This window comes from Semicossyphus pulcher, unplaced genomic scaffold (assembly GCF_022749685.1).
Source record: "Semicossyphus pulcher isolate SPU_LCO1_2020_fin unplaced genomic scaffold, fSemPul1.0.p SCAF_14, whole genome shotgun sequence".
In the NCBI taxonomy this organism is placed as follows: Eukaryota; Metazoa; Chordata; class Actinopteri; order Labriformes; family Labridae; genus Semicossyphus; species Semicossyphus pulcher.
The window spans coordinates 30872050-30899811 of NW_027211648.1; the positions used below are offsets into that span (position 1 = coordinate 30872050).

Consider the following 27762-nt stretch of genomic DNA (forward strand, 5'->3'; position numbering starts at 1 on the left):
GATTTCCTTCAGGCTCAAAAGTAAAGATTTTATTCAAATAAACGAGATCATTCAAAATATAACAGAAACACAAATGAATAAAAATCAAGTAAATATCTTTGATTTAAATCATTTTATCGGGTTAAAGACTCAGAGTGATGAAATCCGACTCATTAAAGAGTTTGAGTCAGTGAACAGAGTCAGTGATGTTCAGTCTGCAGAGTTTCACTGACCTACAGAGAACACAAAGACAACGAGGAATCAGGCCAGACCCCAAACCCAGGATAAAGAGGTTCAGTGAAGGAGGTGCTGAAGGTGTGGAGGTGGATCAGTGTGTCAGAGGAGACTCTGTAGAAGGACAGAGTGCCAGCAGGACAGTCCACATACACTGCTACTCTACCAGAGGAGGAGGAGGAGGAGGAGGAGATGTTTGTTGTTATGTTATTGTGCCTGACACAGTAACCTCCATCAGAGCAGATCAGACTCCAGGACTGAACATTCCCTCCGAACACACATTCTTTACCGTCTCCTCTCCTGCTGATTCCTCTGTAACTCACTGATACATAAACAATTCCTCTCCACTCGACCTCCCAGTAACAGCGACCAGTCAGACCAGTCCTACACAGCAGCTGAGGCCAGATGTCAAATCTGTCTGGATGATGAGGATATGACTGATCCTCCCTCACATCTGTCACCGTCCTGTTGTTGTCAGACAGTTTGAGGTCTCTGCTCACTGTGTTTGTGTCCACTTCCAGCTCACAGGCGTCTGATGGAGAGAAGGAGACACAACACAGCTGCAGGTTATCATCTGTTCATTCAAAAACAACTTTACTGACAGTTTCTGAAAGTCAGTCAAACTTAGATTTCATGTTTAACTGTGAATATTTGGCAGCACTGAAACTCAACACTGCAGCTGTAATGAAATGAACAGTTAGTGAACATGGCAGTCAGGATGTGTGGAGCCCAGGATAAGAGCACAATCAAGTGTCAGTAATAAAAGTGCAGCACAAAGAAGCTGTGAACCATCTGCTGTCTCAAACTGTTATAAGGTCAGAGGTCACATGAAGCAGAAAGATCAGAGCTGGAAGAAACACAGTGAATGTTCTCTGCACTGATAATCAAATGTATTGATTCTTTTGATTGGATCCTGCTGCTCACTTTGTTCACTTCGTACATCTTTACAGCCACACTGACAAACACAGAAAGTTAATCCTGATTGAAATTCATCTTCAGTCAGACAATTACAAACACTGGAGCCCAACATGAGCAGCTGTGTTCTCATGAATCAAAGTTCAAACACACTCACACTTCCTCAGACCAGGTTTCAGTCTGTGCCGTCCACCATGGTCCAACCTGGAGGAAGAAACCAGATCAGAATCTACTTCATACAGCTTTACTCACATCCTCCATCAGACAACGAGTTCACCAGATAGGGCCCAAAAAAAGGCTGATGAAAGCAGAAACCAGAAGTGGACTCCTAACAGAAATAATATTAAAGAAATAAACCATCCTGACGTTTCTTCCAGGATCTACAATCAAACATGGCTGACTTATAAATATTAAAGTTAATTAAACGTTCCATCCTGTCATCGTCAGAGCACAGAAACATTTGAGCACAAGTATAACATCTGAAGTGTTACTGTCTTTGAATCCCCACTTCCCTGAGGCATCATTCAGTGTAGGGGGAACACATGCATCACATAGCTGAGAGGAAGTGGAATAACCAACATCTTTACAGAAGATCAACTAGTACATAACATCACTGTACAGTTTTTAAGTAAAACCACAAAGAAAAAGACCAAAAACAGACAAAGCATACACCTAAACATTTTCTGCTAGCTTTTTTTTATATCATCAAATTAAAACTAATGACCCACCCACAAACCTCTTTAGGCACTAGATCTTAAAAAACACGAGCCCACAATGGCCTTCGAGTCTTATTCTAAGACACAGTGCCAAATAAAGAATTTCTTGAGAAATATTAATTACAGTGACCTGCTAAGGCATCAACATAAGGAGAAATAAAGTACAGAAAAAGGTTTTGTAAAAAAAAAAAAAATATATATATATATATAATTTAAGTAAAATACAAAAACAAAATAAACACACAAAATAAATGTATTATATAAAAAAAAAACAAAAAACTATTATATGAAGTAGTTTGCAGGACGGGAGGGAGGTCTCCGGCTCATTAATGGGTATACAACATTAACACCTTTTAAGAGTCGTCTGGGAGTCTTTTCAGTTTGTCAAAGTAAGCATGTAGAGGGCCCCAAGTGGATACAAATCTGCCAGGAGACCCTTTCAGGGTATATTTTACTTTCTCGAGGCTGACAAAAAGCATAACGTCTTTAAGCCAAAGGTCTGGCTTGGAGGGTAATGATGACTTCCAATCTAGTAGGATTCACCTCCGTGCCAGCAATGATGCAAAAAAAAATCCATTATAATTTCTTTCATTAAGAATCTGAGCAGCACAAGGTTGTAAGTTTATATTAAATGCTTCTGATAATCATCTGAAAATAATGGTCCATTAATTCACTAAACAACGACAAGACCAAAACGTGTTAAATTTGCGGGTGAAGCATGACATCTATCACAAGTATCGTCAATGCTGGCATATATCCTGGACAATCTTTACAATAATAGGTACGATGAACGACTTTAAACTGTATTAAACTTAGCCTGGCACAGGAAGTGCTACAATTTACTCTGGCCATCACCTGATTCCATAGTTGTTCTGATATACACTGCTCCAAAAAATTAAGGGAACAATTAATCGTCACATTGTAACACGAAGTCAGTTAAACTTCAGGGATATCAATCTGTCCATTTAGGAAGCACAAGTGATTGTGAATCAAAGTCACCTGCTATGGTGCAAATTAAAGAGACAAGAGGTGCAATGGAGAGGCAAAAGCAAGACAACCCCCCAAAAGGGAATGGTTTTGCATGTGGTGGCCACAGACAGTTGCTCTCTCCTGATACTTTCTGACTGATTCTTCTTTAGTTTTGTGTTCTGCTAGTGTCCTTGTCACTACTGGTAGCAGGAGGCGGTACCTGCAGCCCAATCAGGTTGCACAGATAGTCCAGCTCCTCCAGGATGGCACATCCATACATGCGGTCGCAAGAAGGTTTGTTGTGTCTCCCAGCACAGTCTCAAGAGCATGGAGGAGGTACCAGAAGACTGGTTGTTACACGAGGACAGCTGGACAGGGCCGTAGAAGGGCATCAACCCATCAGCAGGACCGATATTTGCTACTTTGTGCGAGGAGGAACAGCAGGAGCACTGCAGAGCCCTACAAAATGACCTCCAGCAGGCTACTGGCTTCCATGTTTCTGACCAAACTGTCAGAAACAGACTCCATGAGGGTGGCATGAGGGCCCGACGTCCTCTAATGGGACCTGTGTTCACAGCCCAGCACCGTGCAGCTCCATTAGCATTTGCCAGAGAACACCAGAATTGGCAGGTCCGCCATTGGCGCCCCGTTCTCTTCACAGATGAGAGCAGGTTCACACTGAGCACTTGTGACAGACGTGATAGAGTCTGGAGAACGTTATGCTGCCTGTAACATCATCCAGCATGACCGGTTTGGCGGTGGGTCAGTGATGGTCTTGGGAGGCATTTCCTTTGAGGGCCGCACAGACCTCCATGTCATAGCCAATGGTACCCTGACTGCTGTTAGGTACTGGGATGACATCCTCCAAGCAATTGTTAGACTTTATGGTAGTGCAGTGGGCCATAGGTTCCTCCTGGTGCAGGACAATGCCCGGTCTAATGTGGCCAGAGTGTGTAGGCAGTTCCTGGATGACGAAGACGTTGATGCCATTGACTGGCCCTCTCATTCACCTGACCTAAATCCAACTGAGCACCTATGGGACATTATGTATCTGTGCATCCGACGCCGCCAAGTACCTCCACAGACTGCCCAGGAGCTCACTGATGCCCTCTGACTGCTCTGGTTGGGAGAGATTAGGAAGTGCCACAGGGGGTGATGAGGTTTGTGGAGCTGGAGCTGGATTTCCCACTGGATCAGGAGGGGGGTGGCTCTGCATCTTTTGAATCTGCTTAACCAAAAAATTAACTTGACCTCCAAAGGCAGACACAAGATTAGCTTGTTATCTCATCTCAGGAGAAGGAGGTTGAGCTGCTCCTGTTTACTCCTGAGTAATTCTTCTGCCTTAAACTTGTACCTGGTGAACCTGGTCAGAGTCAGCTTTGTCCATTTTGGCCAGTTTGTACTGTCAGGCTTGGCACAAACGGTGGACAAAAATGCAAAAGTCAATACTTAGAGTTCAAGAAAAGTTTACTGGTCAAAGATCATGCAAAGGTACAAAAAACACTGGGCAAAATGGAATCCAAAAACAGACTAAAGGTCATACACAAAGTCTTTTTCACTAGGAATAATATGCTGGAATGCTACTCACACAAGGTGCTAAAACAAACTGGCACTGAAGGGAAGGGAGTCTAAATGCACATGGGGTAATCAAGACAAGAGAAGACAGCTGTGGTGATTGAGGATTAGACACACCTGGGACCAAGACTATTGCCGTGTTTGAAATGCCATACTATACTACCAGTACGTAATGAATTGGCCAAAATGTGGTATGTACTATGCAGTATGCAAACAAAAGCAAAAGTTGCAGTATGCAGTATATAGCATGTAGTATATAGTACGGTATTTCGAACACAGCCTATGATAGAAAAGGGTTGGGGGGATGTTGATACAATTGAAAGCCACAAGAGGGCAGCAGAGGGAATCTGAAACCTGAGGATATGTTAGTAACTGAAACAACATGAAACATGAAATTGAAAACAAAGAAACAAAACTTAAACTGAAGAGTGTGACATGACAATTAGTCACTACCGAAGATCCAAGATCCAGATCCAAGAGACAAATTTAGGGCCAAAACCAAAATTCTTAAAAACCTCAAATAAATAACCCCATTCTACCCTATCAAATGCCTTTTTTGCATCCAAGGAGACCACCACTTCTGGGGTCTCCAAGGATGCAGGAGAATGGATAACATTGAGCAGGTGACGAGAGATGAGATGTTGAGAAGGAGTGCAGGTTCCTGATAAAGCCTATTTGGTCATCCGAGATGATATAAGGTATAACGACTTCCAGGCGCAAGGCTAGGGTCTTGGTAATAATTTTATGATCCGCATTCAGAAGTGAGATGAGACGATATGAGCTACAATTTAAAGGATCCTTGCCTGTTAAAGAGAAGAGAAATTGATGTCTTGTTAAGTGTTTGTGGCAAGGTCCCCCGGTCCAGGGAGTCATTGAACATTTCTAAGAGAAGGGGAGACAATTTATTAGTAAACTTCTTATAGAATTCCACCAGACAACCGGGGGACCAGGGGTCTTGCCACTTTGTATTGCTGTTATTGATGCCCCAATCTCACTACATAGTAGAGGAGAATATAAATCAGAGTAAATATTTAAATGTTTCCTTCATCTCTGATGAGATGACTGTACATTCCACAGACGGTGTCTTTTTTTGAGGGATGTATCGTGTTGCAGTTTGGTTTTTGAGCTGGTGTGCGGCAATCGGTTATCGGTGCGTGGTAATTGTCCAGTTCTATCCCCGTGTTCATGTACAAAACCACCTGAGCAAACAATTTTTCATTTTTGTCTGTTGAGAGAAGATTATATTGCGTTTAAAGGTTGGACCTCTCTTTAAAAAGTTCGGGAGAAGGGGTTATTGAGTACTCATGTTCTAATTTTGCTGTGTGATCAATTAATTGTTCCTATTGTTGTTTCTGTAATTTGTTCAATTTTCAAATTTTATTCCGGTTCATTTTCAATAGACAAAACAAAATACAAAGATAGAAAATAAAACACCATCAAAATTCTTAGTAATAGACTGAAAGGGTGTAGGCAGAAGCTAAAGCTATTATGCATAGAACAAAAAGATATCTCGCCTCTTAAAACAACCTTTAAAGTTTCCCAAAGCAAATATGGGGATATAGTGTCAGATTTGTTTGTTAAACTCCTGATCTCGAGGACAATTGAGCATTTTCTTTTAACTTCCAAAGACGGTGAAGTTTATGGAAGAGTAAAAAGGAGAGATCAAGCATTCAATGGGCGTGATCTGATACTACAATTGCTGAGTATTCAACATGTCTGACTGAGGATAGGAGGAGCTTATCAATGAAAAAGTAGTAAATTCTAGTAAAAGTCTTGTGTACATTTGAAAGTAAACAAAATATTTTTTTATGGGGGTACAGAGACGGCCGGGGTCTATACACCCAACTTGATTCATGAATGTGGATATGGTTTTGGCCATCTTAGTTGGGGGTCCTCTATTTGAACTAGATCTATCTAGAGTTTGTCCTTCACAACCAGCTGGGTTTCTTGCAGGAATGCTGTCTCAGTTTTAAGATGCCTCAGAGGGGAAAATACACGTCCTCTTTTGACTGGCCCATTCGTTCTCCTAGTATTCCATCAAGTAAACCTTAGGCTCTCCCCACCCACCTGCACACCTTCATTTGTTGTAATAACCATAGTCTGAACCAGGGTGTAAATGAATAAGTGTTAAATGCAATGAAAACAAAGCGATACAAAAACAAGGCAAAGAAAATTAAGAGCAAACAAAAACATGTATACCATAGTACGTGGGCTAGAACACATGAGACCACAAAGTTATAGGGTAAAATCCAAGACCTGTGTTCCCCAAAGAAAACATTAGAATAGAGAACACAGAACCAAACAAAAGAAAACTTATTCCAAAGCTTGTCTTTTCAACTAAGACTAGCTGCAGGACCCCATGTTGTCATTCCGGTCTTGCGCTATCTTATATTCTCACTCGTGTGGGTTTTTGAAAATCACTTAATACAACCACAAACTTTTCCTAACAAATAGTAATTACATTAATTGAGAATTAAGGTACAATGATACATATCTGAAACTATTCCAAAAAAGATGTGGCCATTGGAGAAAAGAACAACATTGAATCCCCCTCTCTTGACCCCATCAGGCTGTCAGCCCTACACACATCCCCAATGTGCACATTCCCATGGTCCCACACCATCTAATACACTAACAATAATACACGGTACAGGGGTTGACAATGAGCACAATTTTCCACTGGCACTCTGGGCCAGTAACTTTCCAAATTCACTGGCCCTGCCTTTTAAACCACTGGCCCTGAAATAATTTTTTCCGGTATTATTTTAATGTTAAATTCAGTTTCTCCTTATGTGAGGGTTCTTATTACTGAATGTGTTCAGTCAATTGTGGAACTATTATAAACTCATAAAAATAGACCAAAATAATCATATGGGTATAAAGCGGCTTCTTTTACCACTCTTGGTTCAGCAACTCTGACACCCGCATGAATAAGTAGTAATAGCTGCAGTTGCGTTACTTATAAGCTGTACCTACCATTTCTGACGCTGTTCAAATGTATGTTTAATTAGCTTGATCAGCCCGAGAGAGTTACTTTTTGAAAATATATCTTACCGTCTCCTACTTCCTGTAGCCGTTAAAAGTTAACAGTCCGCGGCATGTCCGTTCCGTGTATGGTCAGTTTATGTGTTACATGTTGTTGACAGCAGTAGCCATTCTGCGTAGAAAGTCATTAGTCCCTTCCATCTGTACTGTGAATCTCAGGACGGCTACTTTATTATTTACATTGTGGGCTTGTGGATCCCTCTGGCACACCGGGCCAGTTAAATGCTTAATCTACTGGCCCAAGGGGTGAAAAACATACCGTCGGGCCACCGGGCCAGTGCTTATGTTGAGCCCTGCGGTTTGATCAAGAAATAGAGTCACAGTTAGCACACCTATAATGTAAATTATAATATTTGGGCTTTTGTAAGGGTGGTCAGGCTTACCATTTTTTTCCCTAACTGCACAGCAAAAGTAACGAGTCAGAGAAAAAAAGAGGGGAGTGAACCGCAAGAGAGCGCAAATCAGTCCATTTTAAAAACAAAGTGGGGATAAAAACAGCTCTTGAGGTATTGGAGGATTTTCAGAATAGTTCAATAAAGTGTAGAAGGGTTTACGTTGTTAGTTTGAGTCCGTTCCAGGAGCAAGGTGCACATGAAGGTGATGCCTGTCGTGCAGACCGATTAAGGCAGCTCAGGACTGTCACTGATCACCGGGTTACTGTGTAGTATTAATCTGTCGGTCATAAAAGGATTTGGCTTGTTCAGGAGACCCAAAATGAAGAGTTTCCTCTTGGAATGTAACCTGAAAGCGGGCCGGGTGTAGCAGATGATATTTAATTCCTTTTTGGTACAGCGAGTGTTTGACTATGTTGAATGCGGCTCATCTCTTGGCCATCTCAAGGCTTTCTCCTTCTCCTGGAAGTGATGGAAACAGATTACAAAAGCTCTTGGCCTTGCAGAACTCTCCTGCCATGGTTTAGGGGCCAGAAAGCGATGAGCGCAGTCTAGCTCCGGGGTATTGGTGAAAACACTCAAACTCATAACTTCTACCAACAGTTCTGAAACAAATTTCACTGGATGTTGCCCGTTTTTCGCTTCCCTCTGGTATGTTTATGATACGCAGATTGGATCGCCTGGATCTATTTTTAAGATCCTCAATCCGCTCCAGGAGTACTTTTTTATGGGATTGTAAGGACTTCACAGTGGACTTGGCGGCGGTGAGTCATTCAACGTTTTCCCCCAAAATGGACTCTGTCCAGGTGGGCTTGCCAGGCGGCTATTGAAGGACGCCACTTGTTTTCCCAACAATTCGACAAACGACTTTAGAGATTGGGTCGACTGCTGTATAGACGTGTCCTTTTTGAAGGTGTTGTGTTTGTCCAGAAGAAATTCCAGCTGGCTCTGATTTATAAATTTCCTCGTTAGCTTCTTCAAGCAGGACTGCCGCAGTAACGGCCATTGTAGATATTTTGCTACCCAAAATATCTCTTGTTCCCATCAAGGCTGGTTTCTGCTTCTTGCTGCTCATTTTGCTGTTATATTAATCACTTAAAGTTTAAATGTACCCACAATTCAATTATTCAAATGTAAGCCTACATTAGATTTCTTCATTTAAGATCCAAATAAATTATACAGATGGGAAACAAGCTGAAGGACAAAACATGTCTGTCTGTCTGCCTGTATCTCTCCGTCTCTCTCTTTGACTGTCTGTGTGTCTCTTTAAGTCTTTAATTTTCTGTCTTCTTTTCCTGTCTCTCAGTCTGCCTTCCTCTGCCTCTCTGCCTGTCTGTCTGTCTGTCTTTCTGTAGCAGTTTTTCGGTATGCCTTTCTCCCTCTTTCCCTCTCTTTTTGTTTGCCTCTTTCTCCCTCTCTGTCTAACTGTCTGTTTGTACCTCAGTGTCTCCAGTCTCTACATTAGATTTCTTCATTTCAGATCCAAATCATTTGTACAGATGTAAAACAAGCTGAGGGACAAAACATGTCTGTCTACCTTCCTGCCTGTCTCTGTTTGTGTGTCTCTCTCTCTCTCTCTCTCTGTCTGTAGGTGTCTCTCTATGTCTTTTTTTTTCTGTCTTCCTCTTAGTCTGTCTGTCTCTCTACGTTTCTGTGAGTTTGTCTTTCTCTAGCTGTTTTTTTTGTATGTCTCTCTCTCTCTCTCTCTCTCTCTCTGTCTGTCTGTCTGTCTGTCTGTCTGTCCGTCTGTCTGTCTCTCTCTATCTGTCTGTCCGTACCTCAGTGTCTCCAGTCTGCAGTGTGGATCCTCCAGTCCAGCAGACAGCAGCTTCTCTCCTGGTTCTTCTGGATGATTGTAGCTCAGGTCCAGCTCTCTCAGGTGGGAGGAGCTTAGAGCCGAGGCCAGAGAAGCACAGCCTTTCTGTGTGATCAGACAGCCTGACAGACTACACATACAAACACACACATACACTCTAATCACTAACCAGCATTCACGCCCTTATCATTGTCAGGATCACCCTGGTGGGCGAGTGATCCTTTAGCCTGCATTCCCCCCCGCAGGCCCCATTTCTCTATTAAAATGTGTCTGATTAATGCAGATCTGTGGGTAACAAGGCTCACATATTGAATTAATTATTTTAAGGGACAGTCTGTCTCTTCTCTTCTACACTGAAACCTGACATAAACAATGTGTTCCTTTAAATGAACTGTGCCCCATGGACTGTTCAGTTATTGGGACTCCACGTCTCTCAGGCCGCGGTGGAGGTCTCACTGTGGTGTTTTCATTGATCGACCTCCTGGTCCAGCTGCTCAGTTTGTACCTGACTTCATTTTCTGACTTCTCTCATGAAGCTGGACAGAGCACTTTTAGTTGCTGGTTTTAACCTGCACATTGATGATGTCACAAACTGTGGAGCCACTGAATTTCTTAATATCACTGAATCTTTGAACTTCAAGCAACATGTTTAAAGCCCCGCTCACAGAAGGGCTCACACTTTCTTCTCTGGGATAGATATTGATGATATCCGCTGTGAAGACCTACCGATCAGTGATCATTAATGTACTTTCTTTGATCTCTATGTAATTAATGACCTTTCCTGTCCTAATAGAACATTGCATGCTGACATCATTACAGCAAACACAGCGACTAGTTGTCAGTACACCTCTGCTGTGATTTTAATATAAATCCTCACAATGTTGACTTTTTAACCCATTAATGACAATCAACTAATTTAGTATGTTAAGGAAAAGTCTCACTGATTTTTTTCTGTTGGTATTGGGGGGATCAGAAAACCAGTTAATATCTGGTGTGACCACCATTTGCCTCAGGCAGTGCAACACATCTCCTTCACGTAGAGTTGATCATGTTGTTGATTGTGGCCTGTGGAATGTTGGTCCACTCCTCTTCAATGGCTTTGCGAAGTTGCTGGATATTGGCAGGAACTGGAACGCGCTGGGGTATACGCCGATCCAGAGCATCCCAAACATGCTCAATGGGTGACATGTCTGGTGAGTATGCTGGCCATGCAAGAACTGGGATGTTTTCAGCTTCCAGGTATTGTGTACAGATCCTTGCAACATGGGGCTGTGCATTATCGTGCTGCAACATGAGGTGATGGTCGTGGATGAATGGCACAACAATGGGCAGCAGGATCTCGTCACGGTATCTCTGTGCACCACGGGCCACTCGATTCACACCGTTGACATCCGCAAACCGCTCACCCACACGACACCATACACGCTGTCTGCCATCTGCCCTGTACAGTGAAAACCGGGATTCATCTGTGAAGAAAACACCTCTCTAAAGTGCCAGACGCCATCGAATGTGAGCATTTGCCCACTCAAGTCAGTTACGATGACGAAATGCAGTCAGGTTGAGACCCCGATGAGGACGACGAGCATGCAGATGAGCTTCCCTGAGACGGTTTCTGACAGTTTGTGCAGAAATTCTTTGGTTATGCAAACCGATTGTTGCAGCAGCTGTCTGGGTGGCTGGTCTCTGGTCACGTGGTCTGCGGTTGTGAGGCCGGTTTGATATACTGCCAAATTCTTTGAAACACCTTTGGAGACGGCTTATGGTAGAGAAATGAACATTCAATTCATGGGCAGCAGCTCTGGTGGACATTCCTGCAGTCAGCATGCCAATTGCACACTCCCTCAAAACTTGCGACATCTGTGGCATTGTGCTGTGTGATAAAACTGCACATTTTAGAGTGGCCTTTTATTGTGGCCAGCCTAAGGCACACCTGTGCAATAATCATGCTGTCTAATCAGCATCTTGATATGCCACACCTGTGAGGTGGATGGATTATCTCGGCAAAGGAGAAGTGCTCACTAACACAGATTTAGACAAATTTGTAAACAATATTTGAGAGAAAAAGGCCTTTTGTATACATAGAAAAAGTCTTAGATCTTTGAGTTCAGCTCATGAAAAATGGGAGCAAAAACAAAAGTGTTGCGTTTATATTTTTAAGTGTAAGTCTTTGTTTCACCACCGCCCTCCACATCACCATGTTTTACTGCTGATGACTACAAGACCTTCCTTTCCTTTGTTGATAAAGTAATGACCATTAGGTCCAATATGTAGCATAACTGTCACCCTCTGTTGCAATCTGCGGTGTGTGGCCTAAATAAAATATGATCAAATATAAATAATAAATATGGATACAGCAAAAAATAGCTCTGTATATATATATATATATATATATATATATATATATATATACATCCAAATAAAACTAAACATGGCATGTAGATGAAAACAACTTGTAAATGAATGGTAACGTAGTGGGCCTCATCAGCTGTTAAACGAGGTGCAGTCGAAACAAACTGGAAGGAAACGACCTGCCCTGATCGAGCGCACCTGGAGCAATTAAAAGACACGCACAGCATCACAGGAGCAGCACAGCAGGATTCAACAAAGACCACGTTAACAAAGGCACGGTCAGGGAAAGTTGATCCACAGTGCAGGACCGATAATCTACGAAGAGGCAGCCAGTAAGACCCTGAACTTTTACAACTTCAGAGACTGTCTGCTGGAGTGCGTGCTGCTGCTGCGGTGCCGGCTTGAGCTTGCACTAGCTGTGTGTCACTCAGAGTCTCTGTGTCAGATGATGTCTCCTAATTGTGTACTGTGAAGTGTTTGTTTGTTTAAAAAAACTGAATGTGGAATTAAATATATTCGATGTTTGTAATCGTTATCACGCAGAAGCACAGGTGATGATGGACTGTCAATTGATTGATTGTTGACTTTGGGCTCACCTTTAGTCACAAATGGGGCAGATGAAGAGGATAAAAATATAGTTGCGAATGGTTTTGCACATTACAGGTGTGTGATAGTTTAATACGGTATGTACTATAAATAATGCTAAGAGATTTAAAAAGATGCAGTGGGCATGAACTTTAGTTGCTTCTAATTTGAAATATGTACTGTATTAATTGAATATGGCACTGATGCTTAATGTGTATTTTGCAGTGGTTGAAGCGGAGTGTTTCTGTCTGTATTCATAAGCGCATGTGTACATATATTTTCTATTTCAGAGGTTTTTCACCTGGTTACTGAAAGCTAAATGCTGATCGCTGAATGCTAACTGTTTAACTGACAACAAATGGGAAAGTAAAACATCTTAACTGAAACTAAAAGTCTGAACCTTTCAAAAAAAGGGAGGAAAAAATAAGAAGTTGTTGAGTGGAATAAAGTTCTCTCTCAGGTAGATCTATCAATCCTTTTCAAGTCAGGAAGCTGCAAAATAGTTAAATAACATGATACCCAGCTAGTGCTAGCTCCTCTCTTACCCCGATCTTCTTACCCCATCAGTTTACAGGATCACAACATCAGGCCATTTTTTTCTCTGCTGTTCGTCCACGTCATTTAGGAATAATAGTTGATAACTCATCTATTGACAGCCGTAACCAGGTAACTAGATCATAATATTTCCACCTAAATGGTCTTCAGACCACTCAAAGCTGCTTTTATACTACATGTCACATTCACCCTTTCACATTTACACACTGATGGCAAAGGCCAGTCTCCAATCAGGATCGATGCACACTCAATTTGGGGCTCAGTGTCTTGCCAAAGGACACTTAGACATGTGTCTGCAGACGTTAGGGATTGAAATACCAGTGAACTGAGAACTTTAGTTTCAACTGTTTCACCTCTACTCTTCTTGTCACTCAGCAAGTTGCTTAATCCCCTGCAGTCAACAGAATATTTTTATGACTCTCATGAACAAGACATGAAGAGAAAGCATGGGTGGAGAGGGTCCGTCATGAAGGCCTCTGCTGTGGATAATGTTCTGATGACTCAGTTTCTCTGTGACCTCCAGAGAACATTGGGTCAGTTTTCAGAGTATGAAGCTGTGAGAAAGAGGGTCAGCACCTTCAGGTGTGAGGGCAAAGTGCTCAACCACAAAATGGTGTATTGGTCCTTTATGGTTGGGAGCGACTCGCTGCCTCACCTGAAGCTGATTTAAGTTATTTGTGGTTTTGGTAACGAGTGAAGGTAAGATGGAGCGAGAGATCAGTACACAGTTTGTTTGTCATCAGCAGTGATGCAGCTGCTGTACTGGACTGTTGAGTTTGAAGGAAAGGCTCTTAATTTATTAGTTTATAAATGTTCCAACCATCATCTATTCTTCATTATAGTAGACGTGGGGATTCTTCTCTTTGGACCACTCATGATGGAGTCCAGATGAATATAACTCAGACTGTCTTAGACCAGCGTTTATATATCCAAGTCATGTTACTGAGCCATGAACATAAACACAATACTGGTGACAAGCTCCTTTGTCAGCTGACCCCTTCAGTATGCTGTTACAACCATTTTAATTACAGGGTCATTAAAAAGGACTAAAAAACCCTCAAAGTTTAACTTGTGTTATTCAGTTTCAGCTCCCTCAGTCTAGAGGACTGAGAGCTGAGAACAGAGCTTTACTGCTTTAATATGGCAATGAGCAACAATTTAAACTGAAGTGATTCATAAAAAAGTTAATTTAATTATTGATTTATAAAGAAGATATGACCTCAGACCATCATTTTCACACAGCTGCACACTAACCTGAGAGTTTCCAGTTGGCAGTGTGGACTCTTTAGTCCGGCAGACAGCAGCTTCACTCCTGAATCCTGCAGGCTGTTGTTGCTCAGGTCCAGCTCTCTAAGACTAGAGGACTGGGAGCTGAGAACTGAGGACAGAGCTTCACAGCTTCTCTCTGACAGATTACAGCCACTCAGTCTAAAGAGGAATCAACAGCACATAAAAGGAAACAATCACAAACAATATTTGTTTTTTCTGAATAAAGTAAAACTACATTTAACATGGAGAATGATGTGTGCACGTACAGAGCTTTGTTGGAGGCTTTGACCACTGGCAGCAGCCTCAGAAGAGCCTCCTCTGAAGCAGAGTACTTCTTCAGGTCAAACACGTCCAGATCTTTTTCTGATGACAGTAAGATGAAGCCCAGAGCTGACCACTGAGCAGGAGACAGTTCATCTGTGGAGAGACGTCCTGATCTCAGGGACTGTTGGATCTGCTCCACTAGAGAGCGATCATTCAGTTCATTCAGACAGTGGAACAGATTGATGCTTTTCTCTGCAGACAGATTCTCACTGATCTTTGTCTTGATGTACTCGACTGTTTTAATTTGGGTTTGTGAGCTTCTTCCTGTCTGTGTCAGCAGACCTCTTAGGAGAATCTGATTGGTCTCTAGTGAAAGACCGAGGAGGAAGCGGAGGAACAAGTCCAGGTGTCCATTCGGACTCTGTAAAGCCTGGTCCACAGCACTCTGATGGAGAAGTTTCAGTTTACGTTTGTCTCTAAAGATTTTAGAAATCGGGGAAGTTGTTTGTTCTTCTGACATCAGATTGACACTAGTGTTGATGAACATCAGATGGACATGTAGAGTAGCCAGAAATTCTTGAACGCTCAGGTGGACGAAGCAGAACACCCTGTCCTGGTACAATCTTCTCTCCTCTTTAAAGATCTGTGTGAACACTCCTGAGTACACTGAGGCTGCTCTGATATCGATGCCACACTCTGTCAGGTCTGATTCATAGAAGATCAGGTTTCCTTTCTGCAGCTGCTCAAAAGCCAGTTTTCCCAGAGACTCAGTCATCTTCCTGCTCTTTTTATTCCAGTGTTGATCAGTCTCAGTTCCTCCATCATACTTCACATTCTTCAGTTTGGACTGAACCACCAGGAAGTGGATGTACATCTCAGTCAGGGTCTTGGGCAGCTCCCCTCCTTCTCTAATCTTCAACACATCCTCCAGAACTGTAGCAGTGATCCAGCAGAAGACTGGGATGTGGCACATGATGTGGAGGCTTCGGGATGTCTTTATGTGGGAGATGATTCTGTTGGCCTCCTCCTCATCTCTGAATCTCTTCCTGAAGTACTCCTCCTTCTGAGGGTCAGTGAACCCTCTGACCTCTGTCACCATGTCAACACACTCAGGAGGGATCTGATTGGCTGCTGCAGGTCGTGTGGTTATCCAGAGGCGAGCAGATGGAAGCAGTTTCCCCCTGATGAGTTTTGTCAGCAGCACATCCACTGAGGTGGACTCTGTGACATCAGTCAGGATCTCATTGTTGTGGAAGTCCAGAGGAAGTCGACACTCATCCAGACCGTCAAAGATGAACATAACCTGGAACTCTTCAAACTTGCAGATTCCTGCTTCTTTGGTTTCAGTGAAGAAGTGATGAACAAGTTCCACCAAGCTGAACTTCTTCTCTTTCAGCACATTCAGCTCTCTGAAGGTGAAGGGAAATGTAAACTGGATGTCCTGGTTGGCTTTGTCTTCAGCCCAGTCCAGAGTGAACTTCTGTGTTAAGACAGTTTTCCCAATGCCAGCCACTCCCTTTGTCATCACTGTTCTGATTGGTCCATCTCTTCCAGGTGAGGCTTTAAAGATGTCTTCTTGCCTGATGGTTGTTTCTGGCCTGTCTGGTTTCCTGGATGTTGTTTGAATCTGTCTGACCTCATGTTCGTCATTGACCTCTCCAGTCCCTCCCTCTGTGATGTAGAGCTCTGTGTAGATCTGATTCAGAAGGGTTGGGTTTCCTGCTTTAGCGATCCCCTCAAACGCACACTGGAACTTCAGCTTCAGGTTAGACTTGAGTTTATGTCGGCACACTGCAGCAACAGTTCCTGAAGAAAAAAAGAAACAAGTGATATCAAAGAGTGGGTCCTGCAGAAAATCTCAACATTGAAGTGGCTTTAGAGCTTTTCCTCCCTCATTTGTTTTATTTAGCTCATTATTGGATGACAAACAGGATCTGATCCGATATAGATGTGTGCACCATATTTACTTCAAAGTTTAGAAATGTAAACTTTCACTTCCTCTTTCCATCATGTTAAATCTGATCAAATCCTCTTACTGCTCTGCAGACGGTCAGCCAGCTCCTCCTGATTTATTCTCCTCAGGAAGTGCAGAGTGATCTTCAGAAAAGCATCTCTGCTGCTCCTCTGCTCCTCATCCTCACCATCCAATGCTTCCTCATCCTCCCTCTGACTCTCTAAGCATGCTGGGTAATCTGAACTCAGAACCCTCTGGACTCTCTTCAGCTCGTTCTTCACAAATGTGACAATGTTCTCCTCCAGCAGCTGGAACAGAATCAGACACTGAACATGAATATAAACTGGTAGAACACAACATGTGATCCATCAGTCGATGGTTTAGCATTTCACCTGTAGTTAATGTAGTTCATAGTAAACAGTGTGTTGTACACACCATGAATGTGGAGTCCAGGTCTGTTGGATGCTGCTGGGCTGACTGATCACTGGGAACCTCTGAGCTCTGCTGAACTCTGTGGAGAAAACATCAAGTTTAAGGACCATTAATGACACAGCTGACTGAAGGTGTTCTTACATGACAACATAATGACAGGGCATATATGTAGGTTGTCTAAAAGCACCATTACACCAACATTACCAAGGCCTGAATCCTTGAAGATCATGTCTGAGCTGATTGTACCCTAAGCAGAACAGACTGAGGACTTCCGCAACAGAAGGGGCTCTAATGACAGAAGATGTTAGAGCTGTGTCGGAGGCAAAGATGGACATCACTTTGGAGGCTGATAAAAAATGAAGATGGTGACGGATCAGAGGGAGCAAGCTATGAGGCCTGATCCAGAGTGCTTGATCAATGGAAGTGGGAAATTTTGAAAGATGGAAAGATGGGTCAGGGTTGGGAGTACAGAAACCCACCCCTCAAGGGACCAATCCAGACATCCCAGCAGGCTAGTCAGAGACCAGTAAGGTAAGTTGGAGAGGGTCTGATGGAGGGATTCAGGGCCAAGTGGTCTTGGAGCTGAGAAATGAAGCTGAGGATCCTAGTAATGAACAGCCAGGGGGATGGACAAGGATAGAGCCGGAGTCCTCGGTCAGACTTGCTGGATGCAGGGCAAAGGCCTTCAGGAGCCGGGTGCACCAGCTGGGCGTATGCATATGCACCAGTTAGACTGAAGCCCTGTTTTTGTTGCACCTAGGTTTATCTTTTATGCCTAGGATGGAGCAGACGTATGTTTAGAAAGCCAGACTTAAATCCTCGGTAAAAATAACGGTCACAAAACTTGAAAAAAAAAAAAACACCGTGGCAGCACATCTTGTTTACAGGATGACTAATGATAGTGTAGGACCAAAATCATGATTTTAGTTAATCATTGGTTACATTTATGCACTAATAAGTTTAATAAAAAGTTTAATGATATGGTGTGTTCAATGTGTGTATAATCTAAAACCTTGTGAGTCTTGCACCCTCTGCAGGTTGGAGGTTACTTAAGAGAGAGGGGCCGAGTCACCAAGGCTGACTGTAATGGAAGCACACTCCTTTTGACCACACCAAGTGTTATAGTGCCCCTGTTTGTTGTTTTTTAACTAATATAATTTTGAAATGGAATAAATCATCAGTTTTCTTTACAAATACAGCTCTGGAAGGTGGATTTATTTTTGTTTTTTATTGGAAATCAAGGTGCATCAGGACAAATCCCACATTCAGCCTCCACAGTGGCTATTATTGAGCAATGGAAACTAGACCATAAAGGAACTCTTGAAAATAGCCACCACATTAAGTCAAAAGGCTTGCTTTGGATTTGTTTGGATCGCATTGGATGTCATTCGATTGAACTCGACTTCCATTGAAACAACTGGAAAGTATTGGACAGCATGGGAACAAAAGAATAAGGCCATGCCATGCTCACTGGAGAGAGCAACTAAAAATGGAAAGTGCATCAGAGGTGGTATGTAAAATTGCTTCAGTAAATTGCTAATTTAACAGATTTCTTCAAAAGACTGAAAGATGTACTGATCTGTCATAGGAAAGGGAAACGTTATTTAATCAACTGTGGAGGAACAAATGCTGGATGAGAAAAAAGATTAACATGTGCACAAGGTATTAAAAGCAATGCAAGTAAGTATAAAATTGCACCGTTAACAAGGAGAATGAATGTTGTAAATTAACTCAAAACTGATTCTTCTCTCAAGAAGGAAGTTAACCCTCCTGTTATCCTTGGGGTCAATTTCAATTCAATGTTTTTCATTCAAAAAATTAAAGTTGACTTTTTTTTTTTTTGCTTCATATTTCAACCCTTTTGGTGGACCAAAGTGCTTTACAATAGATAGTAAATAAAAAGGAATAGATAAAAACAATAAAACACACAATAAAAACAATAAAAGCAATAAAATACAATAAAATACAATACAATAAAATAAAATAAAAATAACAGTAAAAGTGTCACCACACTACTGGGTATTAAAAGCCATCCTAAATAAATAGGTTTTCAGTCTAGATTTGAAGAGGCCCAAGTCAGAAATAAGAAGCATTTCAGCGGGGAGCTTATTCCAGAGCCTGAGAGCAGCAACAGAAAAGGCTTGGTCACCCCAGTGTTTGTATTTTGACCTGGGCACTTCCAACAGAAGTTGGTTAGACGACCTCAAAGCTCTACCAGGCTCACGAACGGTTAAAAGCGCAGATAAATAAGATGGAGCAAGGCCATTAAGAGCTTTAAAGACAAACATTAAAAGTTTAAAATCAATTATATAATGGACAGGAAGCCAATGAAGGGAGTTAAGAACAGGAGTGATGTGCTCTCGTCTGTTAGTGTTGGTTAAGAGACAAGCAGCGTTTTGCACAAGTTGAAGGCGACTAAGAGAAGACTGGGAGATGCCAACATAAAGTGCATTGCAGTAGTCTAATCTTGAACTGATTAGAGCATGGATGGCTTTCTCAAGGTCGTGAAGGCTTAAAAACAGTTTTACTTTGGCTAGGAGACGTAGCTGGAAAAAAACTAGTCCTGACAACATTGTTGATTTGTTTGTTAAGCTTCAGTTGTCTGTCGAAAACCACTCCCAGATTTCTGACGGTTGGACTGAGCTTGGAAAACAAGGTGCCAAAGCCAGCTGTCACAGTATCCCCAAACATAATACATTCCATCTTTTCATCATTTAAATGAAGAAAATTTTGGGCCAACCACTGCTTAATATCAGCAATACAGGCAAACAAAGAACTTTGTGCACGGTCACTGTTAGGCTTCACTGGCAGATAGATTTGTAGATCATCTGCATAACAATGAAAAGAAACGTTGTGCCTAGCTATAATTGACCCAAGTGGCAACATATATAATGAAAAGAGAATAGGGCCAATAATAGACCCCACAGGAGAGAGGAGGACTGGAAGAGGACAAGTCACCAACCATAACAGAGAAGGTTCTACTGGACAAGTAAGATGAAAACCACTTCAGAGCAGTGCCGTGGATGCCAACATAATTGTTCAAGCGTGCCAGGAGGACTGAATGGTACACCGTGTCAAAGGCTGCCGTGAGGTCAAGCAGCACTAGGACAACAGGGCACTTGGCATCCACAGACAGCGCAATATCGTTGTGCACCTTTAACAGTGCAGACTCAGTGCTGTGACGAGACCTAAACCCAGACTGAAACTTCTCTAGAACAGAGTTGTTTTCCAGATAGGACTGTAATTGTATAAAAACAACTTTTTCTAAAACCTTAGAAAGAAAGGGCAGATGAGAAACAGGGCCAAAATTTGAAAACACTGAGGGGTCAAGATTAGGCTTCTTAAGAAGGGGCCTGACCACGGCATGTTTAAAGGCAGCTGGGACAGCTCCTAATCGAAGGCAAGTGTTAATAAGAACCAGAAGACTAGGCCCCACAGTATTAAAAACCAATTTCAGCACTTTGGCAGGGACAATATCCAATGTTCAATTTGTACGTTTTAGAGATTTCACTACGTCGCCGTACATATTGCACGCATTGGTGTTCCTCTGGGGTCAATTTGACCCCAAGCTGTTTTAGCTGTGTAAAACTTGTCTCTCTGTGTGTGACCTAACATCCCCACACCTGCAGGTGCAGAATTGATACTTTTGAGTTGATACATAACAGGGGGGTGGGGAAAACAACTATTCCCATACTTCTTGTGGTGTGGGCATGTGGGAAACAACTTGACTTGTGAGCTCCTGCCAAAATGAGGAAGCCAATGTAGGCTTGCGAGTTGATCAAATTCAAGTCTTTCCAACTACACATGCCTCCCCTCTAAAATTATCATCTCAAGTACAATATTTTCAATTGATGGTTATATGAAGAGCTCGAATAATAACTTTGTCTTCAACATGGCTGACTGTGTGTCTGGTGGGGCACACTCTTAGCAGCACGTCTACCTTGTTGTTGAAGTGAGTAGAGGGACCAAAATGGAAAGATAGTATGGTCCCTTTCAGCAGGGTAGACTTAGCGCTACTAATATTATCAAAATGGTTCCAGGCCCCACCAGATATGCAATCACCCATGCTGAAGACATCAAGTCATCATTAGAGCTCTTCATAACACCATCGATTAAATATATTGTACTTGGGATGACAAATTTGCCGGTCCCAAGCCCGGATAACAAAAGAGGGGTGAGTGAGACTTTATAGTGACTAACCACAAAAATGTTACAAAAAAAGGAGATAAAAATAATTAAATAAAAAAAATAAAATGGATGAAAGATTTTCAAGACACACTAACTCTAAAACTGAAAGTTTGACCTGATGGTGGCGCTACAGGAAAGGTCATATCATCACCAAAACAAATGGGGTTCATACTCTTGTGTTCATTGATGATGTCAGTAAATTTGAGAAGTATGAAAACTTTTCAAGGTACATTAATTCTAATTTAAAAGTTTGGCTTGATGGTGGCGCTAGAGAACAGGTCAACTCACCGATAGGTTTCATCATCAAGGGGTTATTTATGTATTCAACAAATAAACAAAGTGCCTGACACAAAAACTTGGTCAACAATCTTATGTAAATCATTTTCTGGAGGCAAATATCCCTGGGGTCAGATTGACCCCAAGGGTAAAATGTGTTTGTAAGTTATATCTGCAACTGTTATCTGAAGATGAAGTAAATGCAAGACAGTGCAACATGGTTTGAGGCTAAAATGGCCCCTATTTGTCCTCTGTGATGACCTGGTTGTCTGATACAGTTCAAGAAGAAGATGAAAATATAAATGTTGATGTCTCTCCTAATGATAGTGTATCCACAGCTTCAGTTTCATCTACTTCTTCTGCTCGTATACGTGCAGAAGCTGAAAGAGTTTAAAGGTGCTATATGTAACTTTAAGAAGATCCTACCGACACGGTCAGCCATTGACAGAACTGCAGTCAATCATCTTGTACGCGCTCGCACAGACACTCGCAAGCATGAACGAGCATCCAATGGTTTTGCCGAAGACACAAAACTAAGCATGCTTAATCTCGGAACTCAGCGGCTCTGTTTACTTTTCACTGACGACCGACTGACTTGACCGGTATCATGTTTACCGGCATCATGTTGTCCAAAATCAACACTGTTTGTCATCATACCTAAGTTAGTATCATGTTAGCTGACAAAGTTATTTGTCAAGCTAGATAACTGATATACACACTCAGATAGTATTTTAGTAGTCCAGTTAGCGAGCATGCTAAGGTTAGTCAACTAGCTCTAACATAAATAAACTGCAATACTCTGGCATTGTGCTTCGTAACCAAAAGGCAAATTACGCTGGCGAACCAGCAAATCATCACAAGCATTAGCGAACATTAGCAAGGCAGGGCAGGGCAGCTGGATCGGACAGTGAGCTGATTGATAGGTTTCGTTTTGACAAGCCTCGCTGCTGTCCCCTCAGCTGAACTAAGATTCTTTATGTCACCAAGGGAGACATGATAAATGTTAATCAAACTGCATGCTTGATTATTACTGTTTATTGTAACGGTGATCAATTTCCTTCTCAATATCTTTTGTTTTCTGTGTGTGTGTTGCAGCAAGCCAGGGAAGCAGAATTACTCAAGTGCGTGTGTGCGTGCGTGCATGTTTATATTTGTAGGTGTAACATTTATCATGTCAGAAACTAAAATACTGTTCTTCCCCATCTTAATGTTTCGATTGTTTAACCGTGTTTCAGATGTCTGTTTTCTTTTCTCCTGTTGTCACTGATTCTGTTGTGACGTTGTTTTGATCAGCGCTGATCAAGGAAACAGTGGTGATGTAATGAGACCGTCACAGACCCATCCTCATTAAGTTCCATGTTTAAAGTCAGCTGCTGCTCTGATTACAGGATGTGAGCTTTCAAACACACTGACATGGTTTCATCATGTTGAGCCTCATCACTGGATTTGTTGACAGCTGACTGTTATACAGGTGAACCCTGTGATGTCACCTCTGAAACAATACACTGATGAGTCATACAACACACTATGAAGCTCTGGACCAGGACACGAGTCTTTTCTCAGCAGAGTCAGGAAAAGATAAATGTATTTTTTATTCTTCTTCCATCAGCAGGATGTCCAACTTTAAAGTCAATAAGACGACCCTTAGAACAATCACTCTTCATGGACACACAGCTGGGTCCAGGAGAGTCTGGTGTCTTCTTCTGCATCCTGATACAAACAAACACTAGTTATAGTGAGCTGTTGTTCACCTGTTCGGCAGCAGGTGTGACCGTCAGCTGAAGTTGGATAAACTCAAACTCCTCCTTTAACTCGTCTGAATAACTCAAAGTTCTGCTGTTTGGACAAACGATCACACTTTCAAACTAAAGAGAAGATCTTTCTCAACGTGCAAAAGAGTTAAAAACAAACTGGTTACCATATCTGAGACTTTAGGGAAAGTTTAAAACTAAAGAAACTCTGGAGCAAGAATTCAGAGGAGTGTCTAAAATAATATTTTGGATTAATATTTATTTTATAATTCTTACCTTCCATCAACAGGATGTCCAACTTTAAAGGTAATAAATAGACCTTTAGACCGGTCACTCTTCATGGACACACAGCTGGGTCCAGGAGCGTCTGGTATGTGCTGCTGCATTCTGACACAAACAAACAACATCAATAGTTATGGTGAGCTGTTGTTCACCTGTTCAGCAGCAGGTGTGACAGTGAGTGTGAGTGATGATGGTGCAGTGATGTGAGTGTCATGGACAGTTAGAGATCCTCATCTCACCTCAGAGCTTCATGTTCCCCACACAGAGAGCTTTTAGAGGGAGGGGCTCCCTCCTCTGTGTCCTCACACTGATCCATAGCAGAGCACCCCCTGCTGGCAGAGCTGTGTCACTACAACAACACTGACAGAGTTCAGCTGCTGCAGTCACATCCAGTCACAGAGACTTTGAGCTTCAGCTGTGGAGGAAACAGAGAAGATAGAGATGATTCACCTTCATCAGTCCACCTGATGTGAGGCTGCCGTCACCTCATCATCACCTCACTGTCAGTCTGCAAACATCAGATGTACCTTCAGACACCTGGAGGAGGACCCGCCCCCATCAGGGGCCCCGTTACAACCAACCAGGAGACGTCAGAGCGGCTGCAGCTCAGCGTCAGCAGAACTAACCAGCTGATCGTGACTCTTCTCTGTCCCTTTGTGTGAATCTCACTTTATTTAATCCAAAATAACAGATGCCAATAACAGCCATGTTGTTTTTTATGTCACCTCTAACCACTTCATTTAAACTGGTTTCTGTGTGAACTTGTTTCTGTCTTTGTTCTGTCTTTCTTCAAAGGAGCTTTACCTCAGGACTTTGAGCTCACTGGGCCTCATAGAGTAAAAAATAAAACCTTCAAACACACTTGACAGTTAATCGATCAACCACAATTATCAGCAGGATGATCAATAAAGAATGGTGGCTAACTGTTAGCTTACAGCTCCTTTAACACTTAAACTGAGAGTCTTTTAAACATTGAAAAGTGTCACTTACCAAAGCTTCGACACGAAGAACAGATCTGTGTCTCAACAGGAGGAAGTGAAAGTAAAAAAACTTGTGACACCATGAAGTAACACATCATCTCCATGGCAACAGGGATCAAATGCCACTGCCTTCATTTGACTGAAGGAAGTTTGAAGTTTTATCACATGATTTATGAGGAGAAATAAAAGTGTTTGTGTCGTCAGAAGCAGCAAAGATCGTCATCATGTCGACACCTCAGCTGTCAATCAACAGACGACATTCAGACAATAAACATGAAAATAAAATGACAGAATAATGACCCACAATTCCTTGCGGCAGCAACATTTGAAAGCAACGCACCTCTTGGCGGTCGTGAAACACATTTATTTTCCTTTTTTATTTAATCCCCACCTCCAATCAATCAAACTGTCTTTGTGTCTCTACTGTAAGATAATACAGATTAAACCCATGTGCCTCTATGAAGTGTTGTTCTAAGCTTAATCCAAAAGGCAACTGGACTTGGTTGAAGTTCTTGAAGACGTTTCACCTCTCACTTCAACCAAGTCCAGTTGCCTTTTGGAGTAAGATTAGAATGACTGACCTGGATGACCGAGAACGTCACAGACTCTGAAGTGTTCTGTTGTGACGACGTTGATGAGGTTTAGGACTATAACTACAACACCATCGTTGTTTTGCTCGTCATAAATATGATCAATAAATAAATAATCATCTGTGACGGTGGAGTGTGTTAGTCTGTAGCTTTGTTTGCTTCACACATTATGAGCTCAGTGAGACAGAACAAGCGCAGATTACAGTAATATTAATACAAACAAGGAAAAAGATGAAGAGTAGAAGAATCAGAACAGAATACGATTCTGCAACATCAATACAGTAAAATAAGTCATTTACAATAATGATTTAAAATTCATGAAATCCTTGATTGAATCATTCTTCATCTTAAACAGGCTGCAGAAGTTTGAAGTCACGTTTAGAGATATGAACACTTCAGGTGTTCTCAGGTCCTCAGACTGTTGCTGCTAAAAGCAGCCTCGTCCTGACGGCCATACTGCTTCACTGTAAACATCTTAATGAGGTCAGATCTTTCACCGAGTTCTCCACGTTTTTATGACTGCATGAAACAACAACGGAAAGAAAGCACCGCTCTTTGTAGTCCATCATGGGTAGATTGTAGTTTTTTACATGGCAGAACCACGTGACATCATCAACATCCGCCCAGTGTAAGAGCAGTCGGATTCTCTGAGCACCGCGGTCGTCTTTTCCTTCCTCCTCCTGAATTCTCCTCACACCTTTCCTGGACCTCATGACGTTTTCCATCGAGGTCAATGAGAAGCGGTTAGGAAAAGACAGAGGGGTCATTCTTTGGACTTTTTGACCGCAGCCTCTGGGTTTCACAAACAAACCTGTCTGTCAGGGAGCGCTGGTTTAGCTCAGTTGGTAGAGCAGGCGCCCCATGTACAGAGGCTGTAGTCCTCGTCGCACTGATCGCAGGTTCAACTCTCGGTCTGCTGATGCATCATCATTCCTCACTCTCTTCTCCCCACATTTCCTGTCTCTCTTCAGCTGTCCTATTCAATAAAGGTAAAAAGCCTAAAAAATAATCTTGAAAAAGACAAAAAAAAAAGAGGAAATGAGAGCAGTCACATGACGCTACAGCAGCCAATAGACTGGAAGGAAACACCAACACGTCCTCATGGAACCAACCAATGAACACAAAGACCCGCCTCTATGCAGCTCGTTCTGTTCCTGTTAATGTGCTCACTTCAATCTGTCCATGTAGATGATGTTAACAGAGGTCCTGATCATCATTGAACATGTTGGAACTTGTTTACATTTGTAAAAACTGTCAACAGTTCCAGAGTGAATCATTGTTATCAATCTATGTGACATTCTTCAATATTAAAGATGAGATTCAACAATAACAGATGTAGAATAAAACACGTGGTGTAATCTTGATCTACTGAGTGACTTTCACCACTGGTACATTGAAGTGAAAGTGCTTCATTCTTTCTATGAACAGTTCAGACCAAAGCAGGGATGGTGATGATGTAGACCCAACTCTTTGTTCTATGAACATCATGTTACTCACATGAATGAAAGCAGAGACATCTTTACTCAGCTTCAGACTGCTTCACTTTACTGTCTCCACTTGTTTCATGTCTTTTCTTGTTGCTATTTGTTCTCACTGTTTAACCTGAGCACTGAAGAAACACCTGTGTCCCCCTGTGTACTGGGTGTTGTTTATGAGAGAGAGACGATGAACTCTACCTCTTACCTGGTTTGAAGTGGATCAGGTGATCAGTCAGTGCGGCTGCAAAATAAATCTGATCTTCATCGTCATCGGGATGTGAACATGCGGAATAAACACAGCGCAGAAGACTTCCTGAATGCAGAGGATCCAAATCTTTCTATGTACACGTGACATTCATTCACACTGAGCATGTGCAGATTGGACCAATCAGAGGAAGCCTCAGCTAGCCGTTAGCTTCCCTCAGATTGACTGTTGCACATTTAGTGATGACTGAGAGGTTAGCGAGCACGAGGCTGAGGAAGGAGAGAAGAGCGAGGAAGATGTGAAGACTTTGTGCTGACAAAGAGCAGTGTACAAAAGAGTGCTCATACCTGCTACCACCAGAGGGCGCTACAGCCATGGTGAGGATCCTTCCATGGGCGAAACCACCCCTTCTTTGGGGGGTTGTGTTCCCCCCAATACTGAGAAAATACCAATCTGTGTGTTGGCCAAAGAAGCGCTCCAGTCTGTGCAGGGTTGCCAGGTTTGTGGATTTCCCTCAGAATAGAGCTACTTTTGAATCATTGCTGCAGGTTGATGGGTAGACCTATATTCAGGGCCGGCTCAGGGCACAGGTGATATAGGCGGTGGCCACGTTCTGGGGGGCGCTGGCTTGAGCCTCAAACGTTTTGAATGCAGCCCCGATGTTTAATATAAGGCTACAGCTGATTGACACCTTCACTCCCAACCTTTCTCTCTGCTCCGCTCGCATGTACCGTCACTCTGCCGCTCTCTCTCTCTTACTTTCTCGACCACCCACTCAGTGTGCCCTTCCACATATGGAAGGCCAACCAGTTCAAAAATACCTGAATTTTAACACTTCAACAACACGTATTTCACGTATATACAAGTTACTCTGAGAGGAGCGGAGGGATGCATTCAAGTCCAGGTGGAAAAAGTCAAACTTGATCTTTGCATGGAGGGGAGGGTAACGAGTGTTTTGACGTA

At 42.4% G+C, this 27762-nt stretch overlaps 1 protein-coding gene across 1 annotated transcript; it reads right to left on the reverse strand.

Annotated features, from left to right (window-relative positions):
• Positions 1–212: 212 nt before the first annotated feature.
• On the reverse strand, positions 213–25841 carry LOC138590773 (NLR family CARD domain-containing protein 3-like). The gene is made up of 8 exons (XM_069661130.1): positions 25666–25841; positions 17053–17128; positions 16700–16925; positions 14666–16469; positions 14385–14558; positions 9604–9771; positions 1286–1332; positions 213–745 (listed from the first exon to the last, which is right to left on the reverse strand). The coding sequence occupies exons 1-8, from the start codon at positions 25839–25841 to the stop codon at positions 213–215; spliced, it is 3204 nt and encodes a 1067-aa protein (XP_069517231.1).
• Positions 25842–27762: the final 1921 nt, after the last annotated feature.

Coding starts and splice junctions, on each gene's coding strand:
- LOC138590773 (XM_069661130.1), bottom strand. CDS start 25,841: ATGGAAAACGTCATGAGGTCCAGGAAAGGTGTGAGGAGAATTCAGGAG. Junction 17,129..25,665: donor ATGATGGACTACAAAGAGCG/GTGCTTTCTTTC, acceptor TTTTCTCCACAG/AGTTCAGCAGAGCTCAGAGG. Junction 16,470..16,699: donor GGCTGACCGTCTGCAGAGCA/GTAAGAGGATTT, acceptor TTTTTTCTTCAG/GAACTGTTGCTGCAGTGTGC.